Source organism: Antennarius striatus, chromosome 13, assembly GCF_040054535.1.
Source record: "Antennarius striatus isolate MH-2024 chromosome 13, ASM4005453v1, whole genome shotgun sequence".
NCBI lineage: Eukaryota > Metazoa > Chordata > Actinopteri > Lophiiformes > Antennariidae > Antennarius > Antennarius striatus.
Genome location: NC_090788.1, coordinates 10,245,275 through 10,256,853, shown reverse-complemented (window position 1 = coordinate 10,256,853; position 11,579 = coordinate 10,245,275). Strand labels below are relative to the sequence as shown.

At 40.1% G+C, this 11,579-nt stretch overlaps 1 protein-coding gene across 1 annotated transcript; it reads right to left on the bottom strand.

Moving 5' to 3' along the window:
- Positions 1 to 4,043: 4,043 nt before the first annotated feature.
- On the bottom strand, positions 4,044 to 11,065 carry LOC137606359 (pyruvate dehydrogenase E1 component subunit alpha, mitochondrial-like). The gene is made up of 11 exons (XM_068331595.1): positions 10,936 to 11,065; positions 9,929 to 9,997; positions 9,671 to 9,844; positions 9,331 to 9,457; positions 9,147 to 9,238; positions 8,401 to 8,493; positions 7,903 to 8,058; positions 7,699 to 7,770; positions 7,556 to 7,623; positions 7,058 to 7,166; positions 4,044 to 6,481 (listed from the first exon to the last, which is right to left on the bottom strand). The coding sequence occupies exons 1-11, from the start codon at positions 10,981 to 10,983 to the stop codon at positions 6,317 to 6,319; spliced, it is 1,173 nt and encodes a 390-aa protein (XP_068187696.1). The 5' UTR covers positions 10,984 to 11,065; the 3' UTR covers positions 4,044 to 6,316.
- Positions 11,066 to 11,579: the final 514 nt, after the last annotated feature.

Below are 11,579 nucleotides of genomic sequence, written 5' to 3'. Positions count from 1 at the left end.
GAGAGGATGAGGACCGCTGCTTGCATTGTGATCTGTAGTGAGAGCAGGGAACAGGTGGAGGAGTAGCTAGAGAGGTGGAGGTTTGTCCTGGAAAGGAGAGGAATGAAGGTTAGCCACAGTAAGACAGAGTACGTATGTGAATGAGAGGGACCCAAGTGGAATAATGAGGTTACAGGGAGAAGAGATCAAGAAGGTGGAGGATTTTAAGTACTTAGGGTCAAAAGTCCAGAACAATGAAGAATATTGAAAAGAGGTGAAGAAGCGCAGGCAGGATGGAACGGATGGAGAAAAGGGTCAGGTGTGATTTGTGATAGAAGAGTTTCAGGTAAAATGAAAGGAAAGGTGTACAAAACTGTGGTGAGACCAGCGATGTTGTTTGGTCTAGAGACAGTGTCAATGAGGAAAAGACAGGAGACAGAGCTGGAGGTAGCAGAGATGAAGATGCTGAGGTTCTCTCTGGAAGTGACCAGGAAGGATAGGATCAGGAACGAGTACATCAGAGGGACAGTACATTTTAGAGGTTTTGGAGATTAAGTCAGAGAGGCCAGACTGAGATGGTTCGGACATGTTCAGAGGAGAGATAGTGAATATATTGGTAGAAGGATGCTGAGTTTTGAACTGCCAGGCAAGAGGCCAAATAGGAGGTTTATGGATGCAGTGAAAGGTACTGTAATTTGTGTGAGAGAAGAGGATGGAGAAGACAGGGTTAGATGGAGGCAATTGATTCGCTGTGTCAACCCCTGAGGGGAAAAGAAGAAGACAATGAGGATACAGAGCAAGGGAACAAACAACACCCACACGACACTAGTCGTCACAACCCCACATCTAAGAATTAAACATTCCCCTATAATGTATAATTCCAAACAAAATTTTTTTTAAAAAATAGGCTCACCAGATCTGTGAGAGGAGCCACCACATCGGAAAAGTTTCTGCAAAAAACCACGATAATAATCACACTACCAAAAAAGCGCCGCAAAGCTCTCTTGGACTGTGATACCGGGAAATCAATCGCAGCATTGACTTTTCGGAAATCATTACAGACACAACACACACACGACGCTAGTCATCAAAGGGACTAATAAAGTAACCCTCTATCTTTCTTTAAATATAGAAAGTTATTCTTCCAGTAACCACAGAACATAATACATCTGGCCTGAGAGTCCAAACAAAGCACAAAGGTCTTTTTTTCAGCTGCATCTATTATAGTCGGAATGACTTAAATCTTACTATTCTCTGAGCATTTGTCCTCAGCGTGTTGAAAGAAGCACCCAGCATGATGACAACAATCCAAACGATAGTGTTGTCTCGTTCAAAGACCTCACATATATTACACTTTTCTGGCTGAACCAGTTCGTGCCGCCTTTAAAGTACGCAGTTCAGACTGCGATGCATCCAGCCTCTGGACACTTTGAATGGATACCAATACCCAGGGCAAAACTTGTTAAACTGGTCCCTCATTAAACTCATGTTCCATTCTAAAGATAACCCCGAATATGCAAAATCCATGAAGTAATTGGCTTCATTTTTAAACAATTATTATAGACGCTTTTAGGCTGTAAAACACCTCACTGTACATTTTATACACTTTTTTCAGACAGACATGAACATTTTCACACTTTTCTCTCTTGTTTAAACGCAGAGGACTCAGAACACGATGTGCTAATCAGGATGCAGACACAATGCACTGCCAAAAAAAAAAAGCATGAAAAATTGCGCCAAAAAATCTGCAAAACTACAAGGCTACAAAAGGAGAAACGTGATATAGCGAGGAACCACTTAATCTTCAGTATTCAGCATTTCATCAAGCTCATCATTGGTATAGCACTGTGTTACGGCCGCAGCTCATGGCTATTGTTTATATTGTATATCCCTCTGCGCCCCTGCCTTAGGTGCTGGCACCGCAATGCTCCAGGATGCTCCGCCCTCCCTCGTCAGTGCCAGGTGTGATGTCTCTGGGACTCTGGCCACGCCCGTCCATCATCCCCATCTCCTGATTGGTGTGCCGTCTTCCTGACTGGCCCAAGCCCCGCCTCGTTACCTGGCATGGACAGTTTAAAACACTCTGCAAGCCATTCATCGGGGCGACTGTCTGACTGTGGTACACGCTGCACGACTTCCAGCCGTCGAACTTGTGACTTTGTGACCTTGTGTATTTTGAATTGGTGTCTACCCTTTTGTTAAGAACTGGTAGAGTTTTGTGTTCCTATTGAATATTTTAGTGAAGTTTTGAAAGTTTGTGAGTCCTTTGTTGCACCTTAGTTATCTTTGTACAGCGCCCATTGGCCTCGATCCTTAGTTTTTAGAGAATGACATATCTTAGTTAAACACTTGTTTTAGAGCGAGAATTTGAATACATGTTTTATGTTCCCCCTTTTAAAATCTGGTTATTTCCCCCAGTCCTCTAGCTGGGTCGCAACACACTGTAAACAATACAGAAAGATATGGTCAATCTCTGGATTCGTACAAGCAGCTATAATTAAACAGAATTTAGCCCCTTCAGTTCTAAATACCCAATTGTCTGTATGGTGTGATTGTTCATCAAGCTATTGCTACCAGTCAAAAATATCTGAGTGGCTTACAACTTGTGGACATCACATTTTTAACAGAAGGGAAATAACAATCATTTACAGTGTGCACTGTACATTTTTATTTCTGATGAATTTAACCAAACAAGTGTGCTCCACCTCTATGTCAAAGGTTGCCCTAGGTGTGAAATCAGCATATGAATGTGCAGCACAGCAGCTCCCTGCAAAAGAAACACAAAAAGACTTTTACTTTAAGTAGGTTTGCTGCTTTTAGCCTCTTTATTTTATTCATGGTTTATCTGCATATTACCTGAAGGCCTGAATTGTTATTTCATTTTCTGTAAAGAATGTTAACAGTAAGACAAATTGATGGCATTCGTTGATAATCATGACAAAATAGAAAATAGATCAATGTTTGGAATATCAGCTAAAAATGTGCCATTTTCTGATTAGCTCTTCCAATAACATCAGAACATAATACATCTGGCCTGAGAGCCCAAACAAAGCACATAGCACTTCTTCATTGTGTCTATTATAGTTGAAATGAGTTAAACCTTAACTTTCTGCATTTATCCTCAGTGTGTTGGAGATAGCACTCGCGACTAACCAAATGATTGTGTTGTGTCGTTCAAAATCCTTAAACCCCACAGATGCTAAACCCAAGTGCAAAAAAAAGAACAAGTACTGTATAGCAAACAGAACACAGGTACAAGAAACGAGTAAAATATATATTTACGAGCCAACAATAATGTGAGAATGTGATGTGCACCAGAGAGCTCAATAGCAACAGTCGCAGGAAACACATTGCACAGAGGACATAACTGGAAACGTTTCAGAGAACAGCATATAGCCAGGTGTGAACGGTCACCGGTGATGCTTGTGGCCCTGCGCAGACGTCTGGTTTTGTAGATATCTGACAGAGGACAGCTGTACTCCCTTGATGCTCTGTGCTGACTTCCTGAACCTTTCCAGAGCCTTCTTGTTAGTTGAAAGCTGCCCCTGAATCCCACCAGGATATTGGTTCCACAGAACACCTATATGACAGCAGCAGGTCCAAGGACATGTTCACCCTTCTCAGTGACCTTAGGCAGTATTGGCACAGATGTGGTTTTTACACAAGGGCATTGGTGTTGGTACAACATTTAAGGTCCTGTGAAATGTACGTGTTCCAAGGAAGAATTCATTGAGTACGAAGAGTAGCCGGGCGTGGACGCCAGCTCACCAGCCCTGCCCCCTCCCTTGCTTGGTCCCGGGGATGGTGAACCAAAGGTTGCTTGTGGGTCGTGCCATTTCCAGTGGAATGTTATCATTAAAACTCCAACCGGAGTTGGACTTTACATCATGCGTTCTGATTCGGAGTAGTTTCTTTCTGCTGTACTTCATAGTGTTCAACGAGGTGGAGTGAAAAGGTGACTATCAAAGTAAAGATGAGTTAAAGAGAGATAGGTACACATATATATATATATATACACAGTATATTCAGAGATATATACTTTATTAATCCCAAAAGACATGATGTACCAGCTATTACATTTATTATCCATTAACTATTTTACAGAAAAGATTCATTGTTTTGACTACTGTTCACTGAAGATCAAATACAAACTTTTGGACATTCCACCCAGCAGCTGAGCATACATACATAGAAGAGTACACAATACAGTACCTCAAATTCCTTTATTACAATTTATGCACACATAAAACCAAACCTTCCATGGAGCACTTCCTTCCATCATTTGCCATTATAGAGTAACAATGAAGTACAAATCCTGTTATTAACAAAAAGCCTCCCTTAATAGGTGTCATTAAATGTCACCCAGTGAGCGGAGGCTACTTTTGTCTACAGCTGAACATCGACAGTAACACTTGGCTTACAAATCCATATTATATTCTGATTGCATTTGATTCTAATTGCAATATTCTGATTGCATTTGACATGAATGCTTCAGCTCGGTTGTTTTGACTGTAAATACTTGGGATAAATGTTTTAACATGTAGATCATGTGTAGAGGGAAAAACTGAAAAATTAATAGTTGATGTTTGTGATACTACCACCTGTGCATCTGTAAGCATCTCATAAGCATGCCTATAAACGTCTAACTTTGGATGCGCTGACTTACATACAGTACTTGGCTTGGAGTGTGACACATTAGGCTATTTGGGGAAACTTTCATCCTCTAAACATTTAATGATCTGCCAGGGTCGGCAAACTGAATGAAAAATGTTTCCCATAACACCCATCATGCTTTTCCATACAGAAATTTTTTTTTTTTTTTAATTATTAATGTTGAGGGTTGGGTTGGGATGAGAATCAGCACCTCCAAATCTGAGACCATGGTCCTCAGTCAGAAAAGGGTGGAGTGCCCTCTCCAGGTTGGGGATGAGATCCTACCCCAAGTGGAGGAGTTCAAGTATCTCGGGGTCTCGTTCACGAGTGAGGGTACAATGGAACGGGAGATCGACAGGCGGATCGGTGCAGCGTCTGCAGTGATGCGGACTCTGTATCGGTCCGTCGTGGTGAAGAAGGAGCTGAGCTGAAAGGCAAAGCTCTCGATTTACCGGTCGATCTACGTTCCTGCCCTCACCTATGGTCATGAGCTGTGGGTCGTGACCGAAAGAACGAGATCCCGGATACAAGCGGCCAAAATGAGTTTCCTCCGCAGGGTGTCCAGGCTCTCCCTTAGAGATAGGGTGAAAAGTTCGGTCATCCGGGAGGGACTCAGAGTCGAGCCGCTGCTCCTCCGCATCGAGAGGAGCCAGATGAGGTGGCTCGGGCATCTGGTCAGGATGCCTCCTGGACGCCTCCCTGGTGAGGTGTTCCGGGCACGTCCTACCGGCCCCGGGGACGACCCAGGACACGCTGGAGAGACTATGTCTCCCGGCTGGCCTGGGAACGCCTTGGGATTCTCCCGGAGGAGCTGGACGAAGTGGCTAGGGAGAGGGAAGTCTGGGCTTCCCTGCTTAAGCTGCTGCCCCCGCGACCCGACCCCGGATTAGTGGAAGAGAATGGATGAATCGATGGATGGATGTTGAGGGTAACAGGTGTTGTGGTAATAAGGGATTTGATTAAAAAATAAAACTAACACTAGTTAACTCCAAACAGAACAGTTTATCAGGTGTAATATATTGATTACAATGTCCTCTTTTTTACAAGTTCATAAGTTTCATCTGATTGAATGTTAGTTTTATTACACCTCAAATGAACAGAGAAGAGAATCAAACAAGCAAATTTAGAATCAAATATTTTCACATTGTGCAAAATATACTAATTTTATATATTATTTAATAGTTGTATCTGAAATGGATCACAATGCATGGCAAGAGTGTAAATTCAGTAACAAAGCTAGTGATTTTGGCTAATGAATATTCAAAATGAAGCATGGCCAATAGGTCAATATTGTTTTATGAAAGTTAAAAATACGTATGGTACAAAGCTTCAGGAGACGTTGGCCATGTTACAATAAAGAAATGTACCTGAGGACTTTTCAGACACTGGAAGTATTGTGGAAACTGTTTTTTTTTAACATTTCAGGAGTTTAATGAAGATCGTCAAATATATCAGGGCTAACTATTCTGAGTCTGCAGACATGAGAAATGTCTCAGTACTGACTTTGCTTTAAAAAGTAAAGGATTGGAATAAATTTACTTGCTGATTCTTCAAGCTCCGAGTTTGAGGCACAAGCATATGGTACATAATGTGGTGGTGTGTGTGTGTGTGTGTGTGTGTGTGTGTGTGTGTGTGTGTGTGCGTGTGTGAAGGTATAGCAGGGTGGGCAGTCTGATGAAAATTTTTAACTGACAGACTTGAGCTTGGACCAGGGGTTTACACCGCGCACCTCCAGGGGTGGGTCGTTGTAAAAGAGGTGGGTGCACAATTCTTCCAGTTGAGGTTCAGGATCATTGGTGGCAAACTGAGCGGCGTCTTCTATTTCTTTCCTCACCTCCACGTCAATCTCCTACAGACACATCACAGGTAAGACAATTATGGTCATTTTCTATCTAACGTTCACAGCCAACCTAGAAAACAACTGTAAAAAATGACCTTTATAATTTAATTTTAAAAGATTATCATTAGAATAAGTTTGGCATTATTGTTAATAATGCTGATCACTGAGATAATGCAGTGGAACCCGTGTGAAGTGGACATATCAAACAAGGTGGAAAGACAAGATTGCTGTTTACTTTTCTTTCTTGGTGAGCTCTTGTGCACACTGACCTTTTAGTAACGGTACATACCTGAACATTTAATTTTCACACATGGAAGTTTTTCTAAAATTTTATTTTAAGCTTCAAGTTGTGTATTTTTAAAATTACTTTTGTTTAATATATAAAGTATTATTTTTTTCTTCAGATGAATTATATCAGCATTACTTTGCTCTTACATCTAATTAAGGTAGTTAGCTGCATTCATGACCATCAGAATGCTGCTTTTATCAGTCAAACACCAACAGAAAAGAAACAACAATAAAAAAAAATTTTTTTTAAATGTAAAATATGTGGTTTTAATTTTTGATTATTTTCTTAACAAATACCTTCAGCTCCTCCACACTGGCCATGTTGTTACTAAGAATGCGGTCCTTAAGCAGGGAGATGGGGTCGCTCTTACCGCGGACCTCCTGGATCTCTTCACGTGTTCGATAGCTGAAATGGAAGACAGTGTTGCTAGGATGTTGTAGGGATGCACCTACATGCTTTAAGGCTGATATCACATACAAGAACTACAAATTCAGAATTCTAGTAACAATTCACTGCTCTCAGTAAACACTTAAAATGACCTTTAAAACCTTTAAAATTTAAAAAATAAATTGTAAGTGGATGTATTCGGGGTACCGAAAGGCCTCTGTAGTGGAATGAATACAAAGACCCCTGTGATAAAGTATCAGAAGCCATGGATAGCATCACAGTGAGGAGATACACAGTTATTAATTGAATACTTCATTACTGAACAAAAGGTAAACTGCTTTAAAGACAATAAATGTAATGATCAGACACAGCAACTATTGGAATAAAATTATCAACTGACAAATTACCTGACACCAGGATCACTCATACTGTGGCCATGATAGCGGTAGGTCATCAGTTCCATAAGAATGGGACCCTAATGAAGAAACAGTAGAGAAAATAATAAAATCACATTTGTTGATATATTTTTTAATAATATTATTCAACTCACTTTGCCAGATCTGCAGTAATCAGCTGCAAACTTGGTGGCTTCCCGGACACAGAGAACATCCATCCCATCCACCTAGGCACATTAAAATGTATAATATCCCAAATGTTAGTAGATTACTGGACCAACAAGAGAACACAATAATATACACAAAACTAGTCAGTTTTAATGGACAAGCATGTCTGATTGCATGAGTATGAACAGTACCCGCAGACCAGGAATGAAGTCTCCCCTCTTGTAGTAGTCTGTGCTGGCTGCAGCTCGCTCCACTGATGTGCCCATACCATACCTGTTGTTCTCACAGACAAAGATGGCTGGCAGCTTCCAAAGTGCTGCCATATTGTAGGTTTCAAAAATCTGACCCTGTGAAATGCAAAAAAAAAAGTTACGCTGTGATGAAGACACGATCAGAAAAAGCTCTATTACAAACTTTTCAGACAAATTAAGGCTGATGTAACTTAAGTTTATTATAATTTTTTACTCAAAAGTTTAATATTCAAAGGCAAATTTGGGAGAAGACAGCACTTTCAAAAGATGCGTTATGGAACTACATCATCAGTAAACAAATGAAAAAATGTTAATAAGGTCCATGAGTGGTGTTGATCCTTCATGAACATTTTGTCCCCTTCTTATGAACAAAGCTGCTATGGATTCCCCTCTGTAACACAATTAGAGATTAAACCCCACATTCATTTCCAGACATACCTGGTTTGCAGCACCGTCGCCGTAGAGACAGACACACAACTCATCGGTGTCCTTATACTTGCAGGCAAGAGCCACACCAGCACCGAGAGGAACCTTAAGGGAATTCAGAGATGTTTGAGATCACATTCTATCTATATTAATACAGAACAATCATTTAAAGGAAGTTACAAGTTGTGTGACAATATATAATCTATTGTTGATAGATGCATTTTCCAGTGGGTCCATCATCAATACCTTAAAATTTAAATCATGGAATTCAGAAAAATATTACTGCTACAGCGTAAGTCAATCGGCTTTAAATGAATCCAAAGACACCATAAATTGCTAGTTCAGTAGTGTTTGCTAAAATTATATGCATTGTGTTTCTTCATTTCACCATACTCACTTTTCAAATTTGTTTGGCACCAACACAATGCCATCATTATGGACGGTGCCTTAATGGCGTCAAGATTTAAGAACCAAAGAAATTAGGAAGACATTCGCTTTTTTTTCACTTTTATCCAAAAGCTGTTGAGTCGATCCACTGGACTTTTATATTTTTAGCAGGAACACAAGTCTAGTTGGCTCTTCATAGAATACATCAAGTACACAGACATATGCAGGTTTATGACTAATGTCAATTTTTGTTTCACAATATTTCTACAATATCAGAAGACAATATAAAAAAAAAGGCTTTGATTCTATTTATAATTAACATAAAATTAATCATAACTGTATCACACTGACAGGTGACTTTGCTGATGTACCTGTGCTCCAACAATTCCATTTCCTCCATAGAAGTTTTTAGAATACATGTGCATAGAGCCTCCTTTGCCCTTTGCTATACCTCCTTTTCTGCCTATGAATTGAAAGTAAAAACATTCAAGTTAGAGAAATAGAAAAAAAAACTTCAATATCAAAATCAATTAGAAATTACAATGTTTCAATCACCAGTGAGCTCAGCCATGATCTCCCTCACAGTCCCTCCTCTTGTGTAAGTGTAAGCATGGGCACGGTAAGCAGTGATCAGGTGGTCTGACAAATTAATTGCTGCTTCAATACCAACTGCGCAAGCTTCCTAAAAGGAGACAACACATAACTTGAAATAATTTCTCTGAAGACTGATGGCCTAAGTCCAAAAGGGTTACTAACCACCAGTTTAGATTATACATGGTATCTGGTTGTCTTTCACCAATTTCAATACATTTTGCTCTCACTTCATCAAATATCACTCTTCAGTTAAATGCTTCCCACATGTTGTATGATTCATAAAAATTATAGCACACTCAACCTGGCCATCGTACAAATGACAAAATCCTCTGATGATCTTCTGTTTATACAGCTGATCGGCCTTCAACTCCATGCGCCTAATGGTCTGCATGATGCGATAGTATTGCAGACCCTCATCACGAGTCATAACCACCTCTGTGCCTGGGCCCACATCCAAATTGTGGAGGTCGCATTTCTGGAGAGAAGAAAATAACCATAAGAACTCAAAAACTTACCTGTAATGATCGATTAATTAAAATACAACTTCGTGTTTACTGACCTTTATTTCAAAGGTAGCCTGGTTGGTGAAGTCAGCATATGTACGTGCTGACATAAGGGCTGCAGCTCCCTACAAATGGAGATATGTAGTTACAGAAAACATTCAAATAAACCCTTTTACATATACTGTACTACAATTTTAATAATAGAAAATTAAGGTCATAACATTCACAATTACCGTAATCATCATCGTCATTTGATGTCTGCATTAGACAACAGCATCACTCTGATAAATCATACATTTTATTCAACAACCATTTATTCATTCCACCATTCACTTGAGTATCTCAGCAAATCCACAAAATCTCCCACATTTGCACAAGTTCTTTAAACTGTTTTTGTTTGGTTTTTTTAAGAAACAAGAATCACACCTTCAGAAAAGTCTAACTGTAGCATAAATGGTTGAAAACATTCAATGTCTGAGTTGGTTGACAACATATTGCAATGAGAGAGGTGTTTGTTAACTCTGGGGGAGGAAAATTTCACAAGCCTCATGGCTTCTACCCTCAGTCCTTTTTTTCAGATGCTGTTGATGTAGCAAATTTGATGAAGGTGTGAAGTCTGTTGTAATAACATGTCCGAAAAAAATAAACGTAATAAATAAGTAAAAATAACAAACAAGTCTTCTTTTCAATGTTGTCTTATCCAGCACCTGACAAAATCAACTCAAGTTAGTTTTATACTTAGCCTACGTGCTGCTCACTTTAATAAAGTAGCAGCCGCTTTGCTAACATAGCCCTGACTCCATAATGACAAATTAAAATGTAACTAAGTTAAACACGTCCATATTTGTTGCAGGACTGTGCTCAGACTAACAACAACACGGAAGCTGTCATGAAGAGTAACGTGAGATTCCAAGCATACATCAGCTATGTTAGCCAAACCGGCTATCATTTGGCCTCACAAGGTCAGAACAGCATTGACAGTCTTGTTTAAAGTGCACATCAGAGGATCAAAGGTTAACGTGTTCAGATAAGACTGCCTTTCGTGGAAACATTGTGCACTTACATTTCTCTGAGCGCCAGCCCTCAGCACATTACAAATTTTCACCAGCATTTTCTCCGAGCTCCTCACTGCGGCCGCTGGCAGGGAAAAGCTCCGTCCTTCTGTCAAGCTTTGTCCTTCCGGCGCAGCGGTTCTTCTTCGCTGCCTGTAATAACGGAAGCAAAAAGGACGACTGTGAGGCCACACCCCTTCTGGACCGGAAGTGACTGTGCAGTACAGTTTTGGGACGCTGCCACTGTGGTGACCGAAGTGAGACGGGCAGTGAGAACGAAGTGTTATTAACTGTTATTAACCGTTATTCTGACCAATTTAAAATACCATTTGCATCAGAGGCAGTTTTGAAGAGGTGCCTTTTTTTTCATCGCAACACAGTCGTACCATAAAGGCTTGTTGTGGGGATGCCAATTTTATAACATTGCAGCTGGGGTCAGACTACTGTATGTGAAAATCATGGTTATTGTAAAGTGTAACAAAATCAACAAGCATCATAAAGTTCTGAAATGAGAAAACAATACCAGTGGTTTTTTTTAAGTTAGCGCCAGTGGTCTCAGGACTCCAACTTAACTTAAACATCACTCAGGGGCCTCCATTACTACAGTAAAGTTTTTGGGTTTTATATAATTATTTATTTTTACCATGGTCAGTAA